This window comes from Mytilus californianus, unplaced genomic scaffold (genome assembly GCF_021869535.1).
Source record: "Mytilus californianus isolate M0D057914Y unplaced genomic scaffold, xbMytCali1.0.p SCAF_7, whole genome shotgun sequence".
Classification (NCBI taxonomy): domain Eukaryota; kingdom Metazoa; phylum Mollusca; class Bivalvia; order Mytilida; family Mytilidae; genus Mytilus; species Mytilus californianus.
This window is the reverse complement of record NW_026262723.1, coordinates 13155571-13169253: the sequence shown is the minus strand read 5'-3', so window position 1 is coordinate 13169253 and position 13683 is coordinate 13155571. Positions and strand designations below refer to the sequence as shown.

The 13683-nt window shown below is 32.7% G+C and overlaps 1 protein-coding gene across 1 annotated transcript in view; it reads right to left on the bottom strand.

Annotated features, from left to right (window-relative positions):
* The window catches only part of LOC127708233 (uncharacterized), a 38618-nt gene extending 34978 nt beyond the window's left edge, over window positions 1–3640 (bottom strand). The window contains exons 1-2 of the mRNA XM_052213076.1: window positions 3625–3640; window positions 2398–2480 (exon numbers count right to left, since the gene is read on the bottom strand). Coding sequence (XP_052069036.1) covers window positions 2398–2480; window positions 3625–3640 — 99 coding nt within the window. The remainder of the gene's footprint in view (window positions 1–2397; window positions 2481–3624) is intronic.
* Window positions 3641–13683: the final 10043 nt, after the last annotated feature.

Genomic DNA, 13683 nt, shown 5'->3' with positions numbered 1-13683 from the left:
TTTGAATACCAGGTTTAGATAAGATATGTGAAGTCGTAATATAAAAACTCATTGATATTGATTAACTCTTCAGACGAAATGTTAGTAATCCGTAGCTGTTTAAATCTTAATTATATGGTACTCCTTGTTGCACATAAATTTCAAAAGCGTCATGTCCTCGTCTCACAGAAAGATGACTAACTACTACTTGAACTGGTTGTATCTGTTACTTACTTTAAGCTATACACTTAAGACATCGAATAATTACGAAGTAACACAAAGTACAAAAATCACACGATAGAATTGGAGTTAGGAGTAAGAAAAAAATTATTTAGGATGATTCGACTCAGTATTTATGCTTTTCTCTTTCATTATGGGAAGTCGACACAGCTTCTTTTTTTTTTTGTGATTTTGAGATACACATTAGTTGGTGGCAAATAACATTTTTGAATAAATAGAAATAACATTATATAAATTGTGTGTGTCACAATTGCTTTTCTTGATTTAACCTGACCAGGAATGCTCAAACTTTAAATAAAGTCAAGAAAGCCTGGGATGTATATTTACTTGAATATAAAGGCAACAGTAGTATACCGCTATTCGAAATTCATAAATCGATTGAGAAAAAAACAAATCAAGGGTACAAACTGAGGGAATCACATCAAATATAAGAGGAGAACAACGACACAACAGAAACTCAACACACACAGAAACGAACTATAATATAACAATGGCCATTTTCCTGACTTGGTACAGGACATTTTCAGAAAAAATGGCGGGTTGAACCTGGTTTTGTGGCTAGCCAAACCTCCCGCTTTTATGGCTATGTTAAATATAACATTAAAATGACAAGATTACATGACAGGACTACAATACAAATAAATGGGAGAACATACAGGACAGCGACACACACAAATAATAGCTATCAAAAGGTACCAGGCTTATAATTTAATACGCCAGACGCGCATTTCGTCTACATAAGACCCATCAGTGACGCTCAGATCAAAAAAGTTCGAAAGCCAAAACAAGTACAAAGTTAAAGAGCATTGAGGACCAAAAGTTCCAAAAAGTTGTGCCAAATACGGCTAAGGTTATATGCCTGGGATAAGAAAAGTCTTGGTATTTAGAATAATTCATACTTTTGCAAACAGTAAATTTATAAAAATGACTATATAATAGATATACATGTTAACACCGATGTGGTGACTAACTACAGAATAAAAACGAATACATTAAACAACCTAAATCAGCACATAAAAAAGGCACAGCCGAACAACGTATTATATGTTAGCCGAAGAAATCGACGCACAATGTGACGTCACATTTAAATTTCTATAAATTTCTAAAAAATAGGATAGAGTTCCAGATTAGGTTTGTAATACTGATATAACATGTATTAAAACAATGAAAATTACAATACTTATTAATATAAAATTGTGGTAGTAATTAGATAATCAATTGTATTATCAAGCTATGTCAGTATTTCTTCTAAATCAAACTGTAAACTAAATACATCGTATAAATTTAGTTGACCCAAACTGAAATCTTATAAATGAACTGGGTGATTAATTATCTTTACCGTAACACACGAATAGAACAGAAAAAAATAAGATTTACAACTACAAACGAATATGCCAGGTGCTAAAGGCAAAACGGGATTTACAAGAAAAGCCAAATGTACAGGTAAATGTGCTTGAGGGGTTGGAACCTTTGTTTCTGTATAATTTATAAATGCTGACTAAATACTGACGATTGAGGATACAAATATCATTTGTTACTTCTTCACCATGTTTAATGGGTACATTTAAGTCTTTAGTTTATGACCTATTTTTCATTGTTTTCCTGTTTATTCAATTATTTCAGCCAAAGTAATAGAATAAACAGTTTTGTACTTCTATAATTTACACAGAGTATACTTGTTTTCCTTTGTTCAATTCTTATCCGATGAAAACAGAGCTTTTAAATAATTTGCATATTGACTCAAATTGTTACTAAAAGGGGAAAAGAACCTCAATTTTATTGTTATGAATGTTTAGTATAAAAAAAGTAAAATTATTGGAATACGTAAGGTAACTTAAGATAGATTAAAAGTGAGATTAACGGAAACGGATCTTTTGAAAAAATGAACTTAAATTCCTAATTTTTTTTCAAAAAATTATTATTTAAACTATTAGTTGTTAAGCGCTGACGATTAACATAATTTTTATTTAAAGTCTGTGTTGATAAGATGCAGTTTTTTCGACGTTATCAAATCAAACAAAACTTCTAACAACGGAACACTTGATATTCATTATCGCGTAATGGATATCTTCCTTCCTCGAAACCTGAGGTAACGTACGGAAATAATCTGAATAAATCGAAGGGAGAAATTCATATTCGAGGGTTGGACGAATACAAGAATAATAAAATACACAGTACCTCATCTCTATCCCTGCATGGTGCAGTATTAGTAAGGCAATCATTTATGCTTGTGGCACGATCACAGAAAAGACATGTTAAACCTAAATAGAAGTAATATTTCTCTGTTATGAAATTTTAATTATTACTTTTGCATTAAGGTCCCTAAACCGTTCTCCCTACGTTAGTCACTAATTATATAATACAGTAGGAAGAACACTTTGTTATTTTTGTTTTGTGTCTATTTTCTAATTCAACGAAATCCTAAAGTTTGACATTCGGATGTTTAAATGTAGGCAGCATTTCTATGTTTAATGTAGTCAGCACTTCTGTCATGACATGCATTTTCATTGCTATGTTCAAATTATAAATTAGCTGTTTACAAAACTATGATTTTTTTGAAATACTAATAAGCTAATCTATTCCTTGGGTGGAAAATCCTTTGTATTTCAAGCTAATTCCCCTTTTGTGTGCACGTTATACATAGGATTTAAGTTTGTTTTTAGGTGATTCAGAGTTTTACTGTTGTTTTTTGTTTATTGCTACTTGATATGTCATATGTATTGAGTTATAATATTGTTACTATTTCAGTAAGTGTAGAGTGAATTAATATTGAATCAATGGTTCACCCATCGAATGTGCAAATGCATCTTCTTTGTTTTTTTGTACAGAATGTTCAAGCAATTCATGCAAATAATTATCTAGTTTTGATAGGCTTACATTTTCAAATCCAAACATTTACCTAAATACTTTGACTAAAACCCCCTACAACAATTAAAAAAAAACGAAACAACTTGACTGAAGAAACGATTGCTATTAAAAAAAATAGTTTGGACATAATCCACTCTTACATGAAGTCAATCAGTAGAAAAACTAAATATTAACTCACCCCTGCATTGATTAAGAAGAGTGACACCGATAATCAACCTAAAAACTACAATCAAATACATGTACTTTATTATTTTAACAGCTTTTTGATAAACATATACTTAATATATTTACAGGGTTAAACATCCGTTATGTAATATCATTCCAGCAAAAGAGAACATCACGCGTAGGTAAAAAAAGAAACGAAAAAGTCTTTCAGTCAATATCAGGCATTTCCAGTGTGCTTGCTTAATTTGGAACTGTTTCCTACTGCCAATTTGGGTATTTTCGGTGTGATCATGAGCTTTTCATTACCTCATTAATGATACTGTAAGCAATAATTGCCGAAAAATCTTTAACAAATTTAAATTGAATTCTTACAAATGGGATTGTCCATACCAAATATAAAATTTACTGTTCGTACATGTTATTTATATCTATTCGTTTTTATTTATGCTTACACTCAATCAATTGGATGTGTACTGATTGATGTTTAAGTATTGAAGAATAAGATTTATTATTAAATGTTATTGGCTTTGAACTAGCTTTCAGTAACTGCTTATACTCTTATATCGGTGCTTTTAGTCAATTCTTTTTACGTTAGTTGTTATTTTGTGCTTCTGGTCGATCTATTGAGTTAAGCCATTGGCAAATGAGTTTTACAGTTTGTTCTTTTGTTGTGCTGCACCAACACTGTTCAAGGTTATGGTAGGGTTTATTTGTTTATTATTTATTTATTATTTAAGCGCCTGTCCCAAGATGAAAGCCTGTAATTCAGTGGTTGTCTTTGGTTAATGTCTGTAATATTTCTTTGTCATAATTTTTTTTCTTATAATCAGGCAGTTTGTAATGTTTTGCAGTTTAAACGTGTCGTTGCTTTTTATACCTGACTAAACGGTATGAGTTTACTCATTGTTATAGGCCACACTGTGACCTATTATTAATTATATCGACGTCATTTTCACTCTGGTGGATAATTGTCTAATTGGCTATCAAACGACGTCTTTTTATTTTTATTTTATCTATTAAATGAATGAATAAAAAGTTTATTACAGTGATACCTGCATATCTAAAATACAATGCATTTTGAGTATAAGCATAATGATTTAGCCAGCCAAATAGCCTATAGGCTTATGATGAACTATCATGTTTTAACTTTATAAATAACAGACATCAGAAAATGAGTTCAAACTATAGCATGTAAATGTAGATATACATAGTATCTTAACTTCGGTATTTGCAATATATAGATGAAAACGTAATAGATAGTCTTATCTCTTATAGAACATTCTACAATAAAGTTGGCTACATGTTTGCTATTAGCTTTAAAATTTACAATTATAGATTCGTTTAGAGAGAGTTTATTTATATTTACTAGGTAAAAAGATGATCACTTATGTAACAGTTTGGTTTAGCTAGCTATAAAAACTAGATTTAATCCACTATGTTCTGCATAAGGATATGCATGTACCAAGTCAGTTATATAGCAGTTGTTTTCCCTTCGTTTGATGTGTTTGAGCTTTTGATTTTGCCTTTTGATAAAGGAATTTTCGTTTTTAATTTTCCTTTGAGTTCGGTATTTTTGTTATTTTACTTTTTTCATGCATCATATAACGATCACAATAGACGAGGAAATATGTTTCGTGTTCAACCAAACCTGAATCACACAATCTACACAAACGTAGATTAATTGGAATTTTTCTGTAAAGTTCTTATTCAATTTCTAACGGAAAGCTTTAAGAGTGATTCTTTGCAATTACTGAACGTTGTACCGTTGATTAATGTATTTCATACATGGTTCAGTTGAGAATTCGGACTTAAAAGATTTATGCGTTCTTTGTTCGGCATAGTAAACACTTCAGTTATCCATCTATCTTTGAAGTGATCCATGAATCAATCTTTCTTTTAATCAGTTTAATTGAGATCTGGAGCTGGCATGTCAGTAACTGATAGTAGTCCTTTGTTAATTTATGTATCATTGTCATTTTGTTTAGTTTTTCTGTTACCTATTCTAACATCGGACCCGGACTTCTTTTAAACTGAGTTTTACTGTGCGTATTGGTGTGTTTGTGTTTATTCTACATTGGATAGAGGTATATGGGGACGGTTGAAATCTCACAAAACATGTTTAACCCCGCCGTATTTATGCGCCTGTCCCAAGGCAGGAGCCTCTTGCCTTTCTTAGTCTTGTATATCTTTATGTTTTTGGTTCATCTTTATGTTTCGGAGTTTAGTGTGATGTCCATTTTCGCTGATCTAGTACATTTTATTTTGTTTAGGGGCCAGCTGAAACCCGCCTCCGGGTGCGGGATTTTATCGCTGTATTGAAGACCCTTTGGTGGCCTTGGTCTGTTGTTTGCTCTTTGTTCGGGTTGTTGTCTCTTTGGCACATTCCCCGTTTCCACTCTCAATTTTATATGGTATACATTTGGTTGTTTCTATTACATAAATGAACGAAATATTGTCGCCTCTGTTGTTAATTAAATGTACACGTGTTGAGAATGTGTATATGCTGTGCAAACATTCAAAATAAATGAAATCTGCAAAACAGTAATGAACTCAAACATAATACAATACATAACAAAATAAACTCAATCATTTGTTAATCGCTCGTGTCCATTTAAACCAAACATTTTTGCATTAATTAACTGCCTTTGTTTTCAGACAAATAAACTACTGTTTACATTTAATAGAATTAAGATAAATAAAATATATTATGAATAAATGTTATGATATATTATATGAAATGAAATTTGTCGGCAATTTTTTATGCAGAAAATATATACTGTGTAAAAATATGATGAATTTACTGTGCTGCAAATTGCAATTCTAAAATAATACTTATGCTATCAAATCATTTTTAGCGCTTATCTAGTTTTGAACATTAACATTGATATCATAAATATAAACTCTTCTTTACACTATCAGTCGCATTTTATTTTATTGTATTTCTAAAGTTTGTAATCGTAAAACGTGCCTGAACGGGGTAGGCGAAATATACTAAAGGAACATTTAAACTCATAAGTCGAAAAAAAAACACCATAGCAAAAAACGGGTGACGAGCAAACGACAAACAACAAGATATACAACCTATTAGGGAAAACTAAAGACTGGGCAACACGAACCCTACCAGAAACCGGGGTATTTCAGGGAGGATAAGCAGATCCTTGTTAAAGAAAAAAGGAAAACAAAATACCTAACTCCAAGGCAAATTCAAAATTGAAAGTCCTTGGGTTAGTGACCCGGATTTGTTTTCGCTTAATCGATTTATGACTATTGAACAGCGATATACTACTGTTGCCTTTCTTTATCGAATGGTAAAATCAGTAGCTCAAACACATCAAACGAATGGAAAATCGGTAATAATTCTAATTCGGTAAGTCACATTGGAGGAAAAGAGTACGGGATTATGGTTACGACAATTGAACTTATCCGTTTACATCTGTGAAACAGATATTCCATAACGATCAACCAACTCGTGATGGCGTCCGTGAAATTTTCGAAGGGACGATTTCAACTTGGAACTATTGATTTAATAGCTTCCTCGTGACCATCAACCCTCTATCAAGGAAATCATGATACAAAATGCAAGATCTGGGATATCGTATCAAATGGGAGATATATACTTCATATGCAGGCGCTGCTGGAATGTTGCTACATAGAAATGGAAAGTTCACAATTCGAAAGCTGAAATCATCTCTTTCGTCGTACATTTTTGTTTTCAACCGACCATTACAATCATTCAATACGTAGGATCAGGTCAGGATTTTGCAACTTTGGTATAATTTAAAGTTCATTAAGGCCTTCAAAATTATCCTGTGATCATACCATTTACCAATATTTATCGTTGTTCTGGCATATTTCGCTAAACTTTGTACTCCTGTGCATTTGTTGGATTCAAAGGTTAAATCAAGGATGGGTATTTTTTCGAACTGTTTTGTGTTGTTCCGATAAAAAAAAATTGCCGACAAGATAAATCATGAAAAGAAAATTGATTCGTTTTATATATACGACATATCCTTCATTTGTCATTGAGAAAGAGAAAAAGCATATACTTTTTTATGTGAAAATCATAAATAGCCTCTTTAAGATTATGCTACTTACTAAAAATACTCATTCTCGCACGTGTGTCAACTTGTATCAAAATCTGCAAAACACAATATGAATACTCATAGGTTAATTATTCGCAAATTCCGTTAAATATTTTAATATCCTGAATAATTCAAATTTCAAATTTGTTAACTAAAAAGTGAATGTCGCCTATCAATTGTGACTCGAAAAGAAAATGTTCGATACTTTCTCTCCACTGTGATAAAATAGGTATGAATGGCTTAAGATAGACTTTTGTTTCACGTGTTTTGTTCCATTTATTATATTTTATCTTAGCATATTTTAAGAACTGAAAATTTACAAGCAAAACATATAGATAAGAATAATCATTACTGAAACATAACAAGATTATTGGACATATATGTAAATTTCCTCATCGTGTCCAATTCTCTATCATTATTGTTCAGTCTGCACGCATTGCGGATAATTCATGAATAGCAGGAAATACTGGAGACAAAACGTGCATTAGGCGTTCAAAATTAAAACCTTGTATCGCTGATGAGTTTTCTTTTATACTCTGTAGATGCATCATGCTCGCTCTGTTTTGGGGTTCATGCGAATTTCCACGACTTCGCTTATTTTCGCTAGCTTTATTTCGTATGAACTTTCAGCTGTACCAGACGTACTCAAACTTTGATAACAGGTACTAGTTCAATCTTCTGGTGGTTTATGTGTCGGAGGCTGTTGAGGCTGTGGAGGTTATAGTGTTTTAACTATTTTTTTTTTATAAGAGAAGGGAGTTTATGGGACATAGTTCTGGTCATTGTGATAGCAAAGTTTGTCTACCTTTAAATCAAAGGACTCTACGTTGTATATTAATCTTTGTTTAAGTTTAATTATCAATTTAATATTCCGTTTCTCTATGTATATATCATTCCATTAGTTTGATTGTCTGGACTACTTGCATACTTCTCTAATTCTATTTGAACCGATTTATTAAGAATATTGCTTCTTTTCTAGAATGGTCTTATGATAAATAAGGAGAATAATAAATTAATGGTACAAAATAAAATGTGACAGGTTTGATTGATTGATTGTTGGTTGCTTAACGTTCAGTGGCAAATATTTCATGCATGTTCAGAACAAGAACAAATTAACAATAAATACAATAGGTAGGTCCGATAATAGAGGTTAAATGGGTTGCATGTCGGGAAAATTTGGACTGCCACGGAAAAATGAGGGTATATTGGATAGGGACAGAAATTTAGCCCTGCAACTGGCCACCTACGGACCCCGCAAAGAGTTGTTGCAAGGGTGCTTGACGTGTAGAGAGCGTGACACTCTCTCTACACGAGGAACCGGATTTAACGTCCCCATTCTGACCGAACGTGGCTGCGTACTTGATACATCCTGCACAGCCAAACGGACGCCACACTATGGCAAGGGTTTTACTGCCAGTCGGAAGAAGACCTGTAGTGACCATATTTCTATTCCCAAGTCACCCTTGGAGATGAATGACAGGTGTAGGAACAGTAAGGATCTATGTTATATTGCCGCCAACATTCCCACACATTGATGTCCAGAACTTTACAAAGGTAACACTAGTTTATCAATACTGTAAACCAAATTTAAATTAAACCTGACAGTCTGAAATGACAAGAAGGAAAATTCACTTTTCAGTAGTTAAAAAATAATTTGATACAATAATTCTATTAAAAAGTATCATTGTATCTTCCATATGTAGGCATGTATGGAATCACTTTCGAAGAAGGGGAAATCGTACGCGTACTAAAAATGGAGAATGCTGATCGACGAATAAGAACAAAAGGAAAAGAAAACCTGGTGAAAAATGGAAATTCTGACTGAAAAAAAAAAACAAATAATAACAAGAACTCGTAAACGGTTTCAAGCAAGTAAATACACATTAAAAAGAAAATGACACATTGTAAATTGTAAGCGTCTGAAGTACTTTTCTGGGTTTACATTCTCCTGGAACGATCTAAAACTTTTGAAAGCAAAGGATGTATAATTACATTGTATAGATCTATATGACCAAAAGGGTCCTAAAATAATAGCAAAATCCATCGTACGTCTACTTTGCCTGAGGAAGCTGGAATTTTAGATTCTTAATGATTTTTTAATTTATAAACGGATCATGTAAGAAATGTTTGTTAAAGATCATGTCAGTAACGAAGCATTGACTTCTGAACTGATAATGAACTTTTCGATCTTGTTGATCTCCCGCAGTCAACGTGTCCAATACTTTTATTTAATTATAGCCATTAAATTTATTATATAGATGTACACAGGCGACAGAAGTTTCTTTTCTTAAAGTGTTTATCTAATTATATTCTGTTAGTGTTACTTTTTAATAAAGTTTTGTCATACCTTTAAATTTTTCTTATTTCATAAAATCTGGAACACTGCTTATCTATTTGTCACCTATACATGTCATATCTATCATGTCTGTGTAAATGTTTGTACACGGTAAATACATAAAAGAAAATATAAATAAATATTATATACTTAAGTAATAGAAAATCTCATTGAAACACTCAGAATTGAAAATAAAATGATGAAGCATGTTATATTTGTTACGGTTCCTCGGTTTATTTGTATCCATGTAAACAGTACATGTCTTCGAATATTGTGTTATTCATATATGGTAACAACCTAGTAGCGTATGTAGGTTCGTTTTGATCTTTGATATTACTCAATTTGGGTCTCATTGGCGTCTAAGCGTGACGCGGGATTGGCCGATTTTTTGTCAGCGTGACACGTGAAAGTCAAATTATTGTATGTTAAAATAGGCGAGACACGTGAAATTACTAGCGGTTATTATTACAATGATAAGCGAGATACGGGAAAACAAAACAATAAGCAGGATCATGGATCAGACCAACCCCCCCCCCCCCCCTCCCCAATCAGACCCCCTTAGTGCTTATGAATTTTTCATACAGGCAGGAAAATCTCTGTTTACTGCCTGAATTATTATTAAGTAATTTGTATTATTTATTTGTGAGTTTCTCTGTGATGCATGTTCTTGCGTGTGTTTGTACGGTATTTCTGTCACGTAGTGTTGTCATTTTAGCGATATTTTTTAACTTTTTAAGAGTACATACAACCTAAGACTCTCTCATCTTGCAATAGTATTAAAACATTTGACTTTTCTACACTTTACACAAGTATTCCCCATTCCAAGCTTAAAGACAAATTGAAAGAATTGGTATTGCTTTGTTTCATAAAAAAGAATGGTGAACGTAGATACAAGTATCTTGTCGTGGGGAGGGATACATCCTACTTTGTAAAGAATTACTCTGATTCAAACAATAAATTCTCTGAAACTGACATTATCAAGATGCTTGACTTCTTGATTGACAACATATTTGTTACGTTTGGAGGACGTGTCTTTCAACAGACTGTCGGCATTCCAAAAGGGAACCAATTGTGCCCCTCTTTTTGCCGACTTGTTTCTTTATTATTATGAGGCTGACTTCATACAGGAACTTCTTAGGAAGAAAGATAAGAAGTTAGCAATATCCTTTAACTTTACTTTCCGCTATATAAATGAAGTTCTCTCACTAAATAATTCAAAATTTGGTGACTATGTTGAACGCATCTATCCCATCGAACTAGAGATAAAGGATATTACAGATACAGTTAAGTCTGACTCATATCTTGACATACATCTAGAAATTGACAGTGAGGGTCGGTTGAAAACAAAACTTTACGACAAAAGAGATGATTTCAGCTTCCCAATTGTGAACTTTCCATTTTTTTGTAGCAACATTCCAGCAGCGCCTGCATACGGAGTATACATCTCCCAGTTGATACGATATTCCCGGGCTTGTATTTCCTATCATGATTTCCTTGATAAAGGGTTGCTGCTCACAAGGAAGCTATTACACCAAGAGTTCAAAATGGTGAAGTTGAAATCATCCCTTCGTAAATTTTACGGACGCCATCACGAGTTGGGTGACCGTTATGGAATAACCGTTTCACAGATGATATCGAATATGTTCCTTATGTCGTAATTACAATCCACTTCCTTTTTCACCACGAATGTGACCTACCGAATTAGACTATTTACGGATACAACAGATACAGTTAAATCTGCCTCATATCTTGACTTACATCTAGACATTGACTATAAGGGTCTATTGAGATAAAAACTTTATGACGAAAGGGATGATTGCGGCTTTCTTATTGTGAACTTTCCATTTCTATGTAGCAACATTGCAGCAGCGCCAGCATATGGAGTATCAAACTCCCAGGTGGTACATTCCAGAACTTTCATTTTCTGTCATGATTTTATTAATGGAGAGTTGCTGCTTACAAGGAAGCTATTGAACCAAGAGTTCCAAGTGGTGAAGTTGAAATCGTCCCTTTGAAAAATTTTACGGACGCTATCACGAGTTGGTTGACCTTTATGGAATACAGATGGGTACAGTCTTAACCTGAACAGCTCGTTAACTTAATGAACAGAATTTATGACGGAAAGTTAGATTTGGACAGGATTTGTGTTAACTTAAAAACAGACTTGTTCCTAGGACTGTTTTTATGACTGCCCGAAAAGTTAATTTAATGACAGGGCCAATATTGAAGTTAACTCTAGACGAATTTAACAACCAGTCCGACACACAAGTTAGGTTGTTTTAAAAGTAGTCATTGATCTGGACTGCTCTGTCCGAACAAGACCTGTTCTAATAAAGTTACCTTTGGTCTGATCTGCTCCAAGATAAAGTTAACTAGTAAACAGGACCGCTTTCACTCATGAATATCATTTGAGTATCATCACATACATATATCAACAGATTTGGTAAAAAAGATATATCCTAAGGACCGATTAAAAAGCAAATGTCAAATAGCAGACTTTTAGATGCACATTATATACAAGAAGACTTAATAATTCAATTTATAAGTTTACTTGTTTGAGACTCTTAACATATAGTGTATTCATAGTAATTTGAGAAAGTATTGGTCCAACAACTCTAAGACATACATTGACAAACGTGAACAGTCTTCTCCTTAAGATTTATAGCCAATCCTCCTAAAAATTTATAAAATTGCTAATTTGCGTTAACTGTTCAAACTGTTAACACAAAGCGAGATATTACATTTTTTATTTTGTTTAATTAATTCGACATTTAATCGAGTAAAACAATACGTTGTAGTTAACTATGTAATGAAAATGACTATTCCAAAATTCAAATAAGTTGTTATATGTAAGCAACAAATAGTGCAAACTGCCCAACTTAACGGTTCGGTAAAATCAAAGAGGCGAAAGATACCAAAGGTAAATTCAAACTCTTAGTCGAAAATAAACTGCCAAAAACCGAAAGACAAACAACAATATACAAAAAATATAAAAAAACTGATGACTGAGCAACACAAACCCTACCAAATTTCAGGTATTCCGGAAGAGTAAGGATATCCTATTCCTCATGTGACGCCATTCAAGTGACGATTCAATTTCAAATTCAAATTCCAACATGTGAACTATTGAGGGCGAACGTGTGTATTATTAAATGGTTTAATGCATTTTAAATTCATTGACAAAAGTATGACAATTTTTTGTCTATTTAATTTATTTTGATGACTTCGTAGGAAATCAATATATTGAGCACGATACGTGTTTCTGTAACACCTCTCTTTAAATGTTTGGGGAGCCACGTATACAAAACATGTCTGAAGCCTCAATTGCTAAAACCGTCGAAAAAAATAAGGCAAATATGCATGTAGAATCGCTACTGTAGTACATTATCAGGTTTTATTGATTTGATAATTTTCTGTTAACTAACTGCTTTTATATACCGAGATATACCTATATGGAGTTATATCCTTGCAAAACGATAGGTCATTCTTTCGAAGAATCAACCGGGATGATACCAAGTTCTAATGAAATCTGCCTCAAGGCATAAAATAATGACTTTTGTAAGGTCATTATTGTTCTTGATTAAAATGCATACTACTGTTTGTTTAAACATTTAATGTGTTTGATAGTAATCGTGTGGTTTTACTATATAATTTTCCACCTTTATTAGTCCTCAAAGGTTTTAGGCAGAAATAATCTTTTCCTCCGTTTATTCGACTGTAATCCCTAAAAAAAAAACAAGCCAAATTGTATTGTATCACATTTATCATGTTTATGTATCGTATTATCAAAAATACAAAAGTATGCTATCTTGTCGATTCACACCGTATTAGAAATACATGTAGTACTTTGACCTATGGATGTCTGTTTTTCTGTGGAACAAGCATATTACGATAACAATTCTGTGCTCTTCGTGCCGTGTTTTGAATTTTAACTATTATATATACCTTTTTCTTTTACACTAACAAGTTATCAAACATTATCATTTTCTAAATACGAACAACCACGTAATTCAA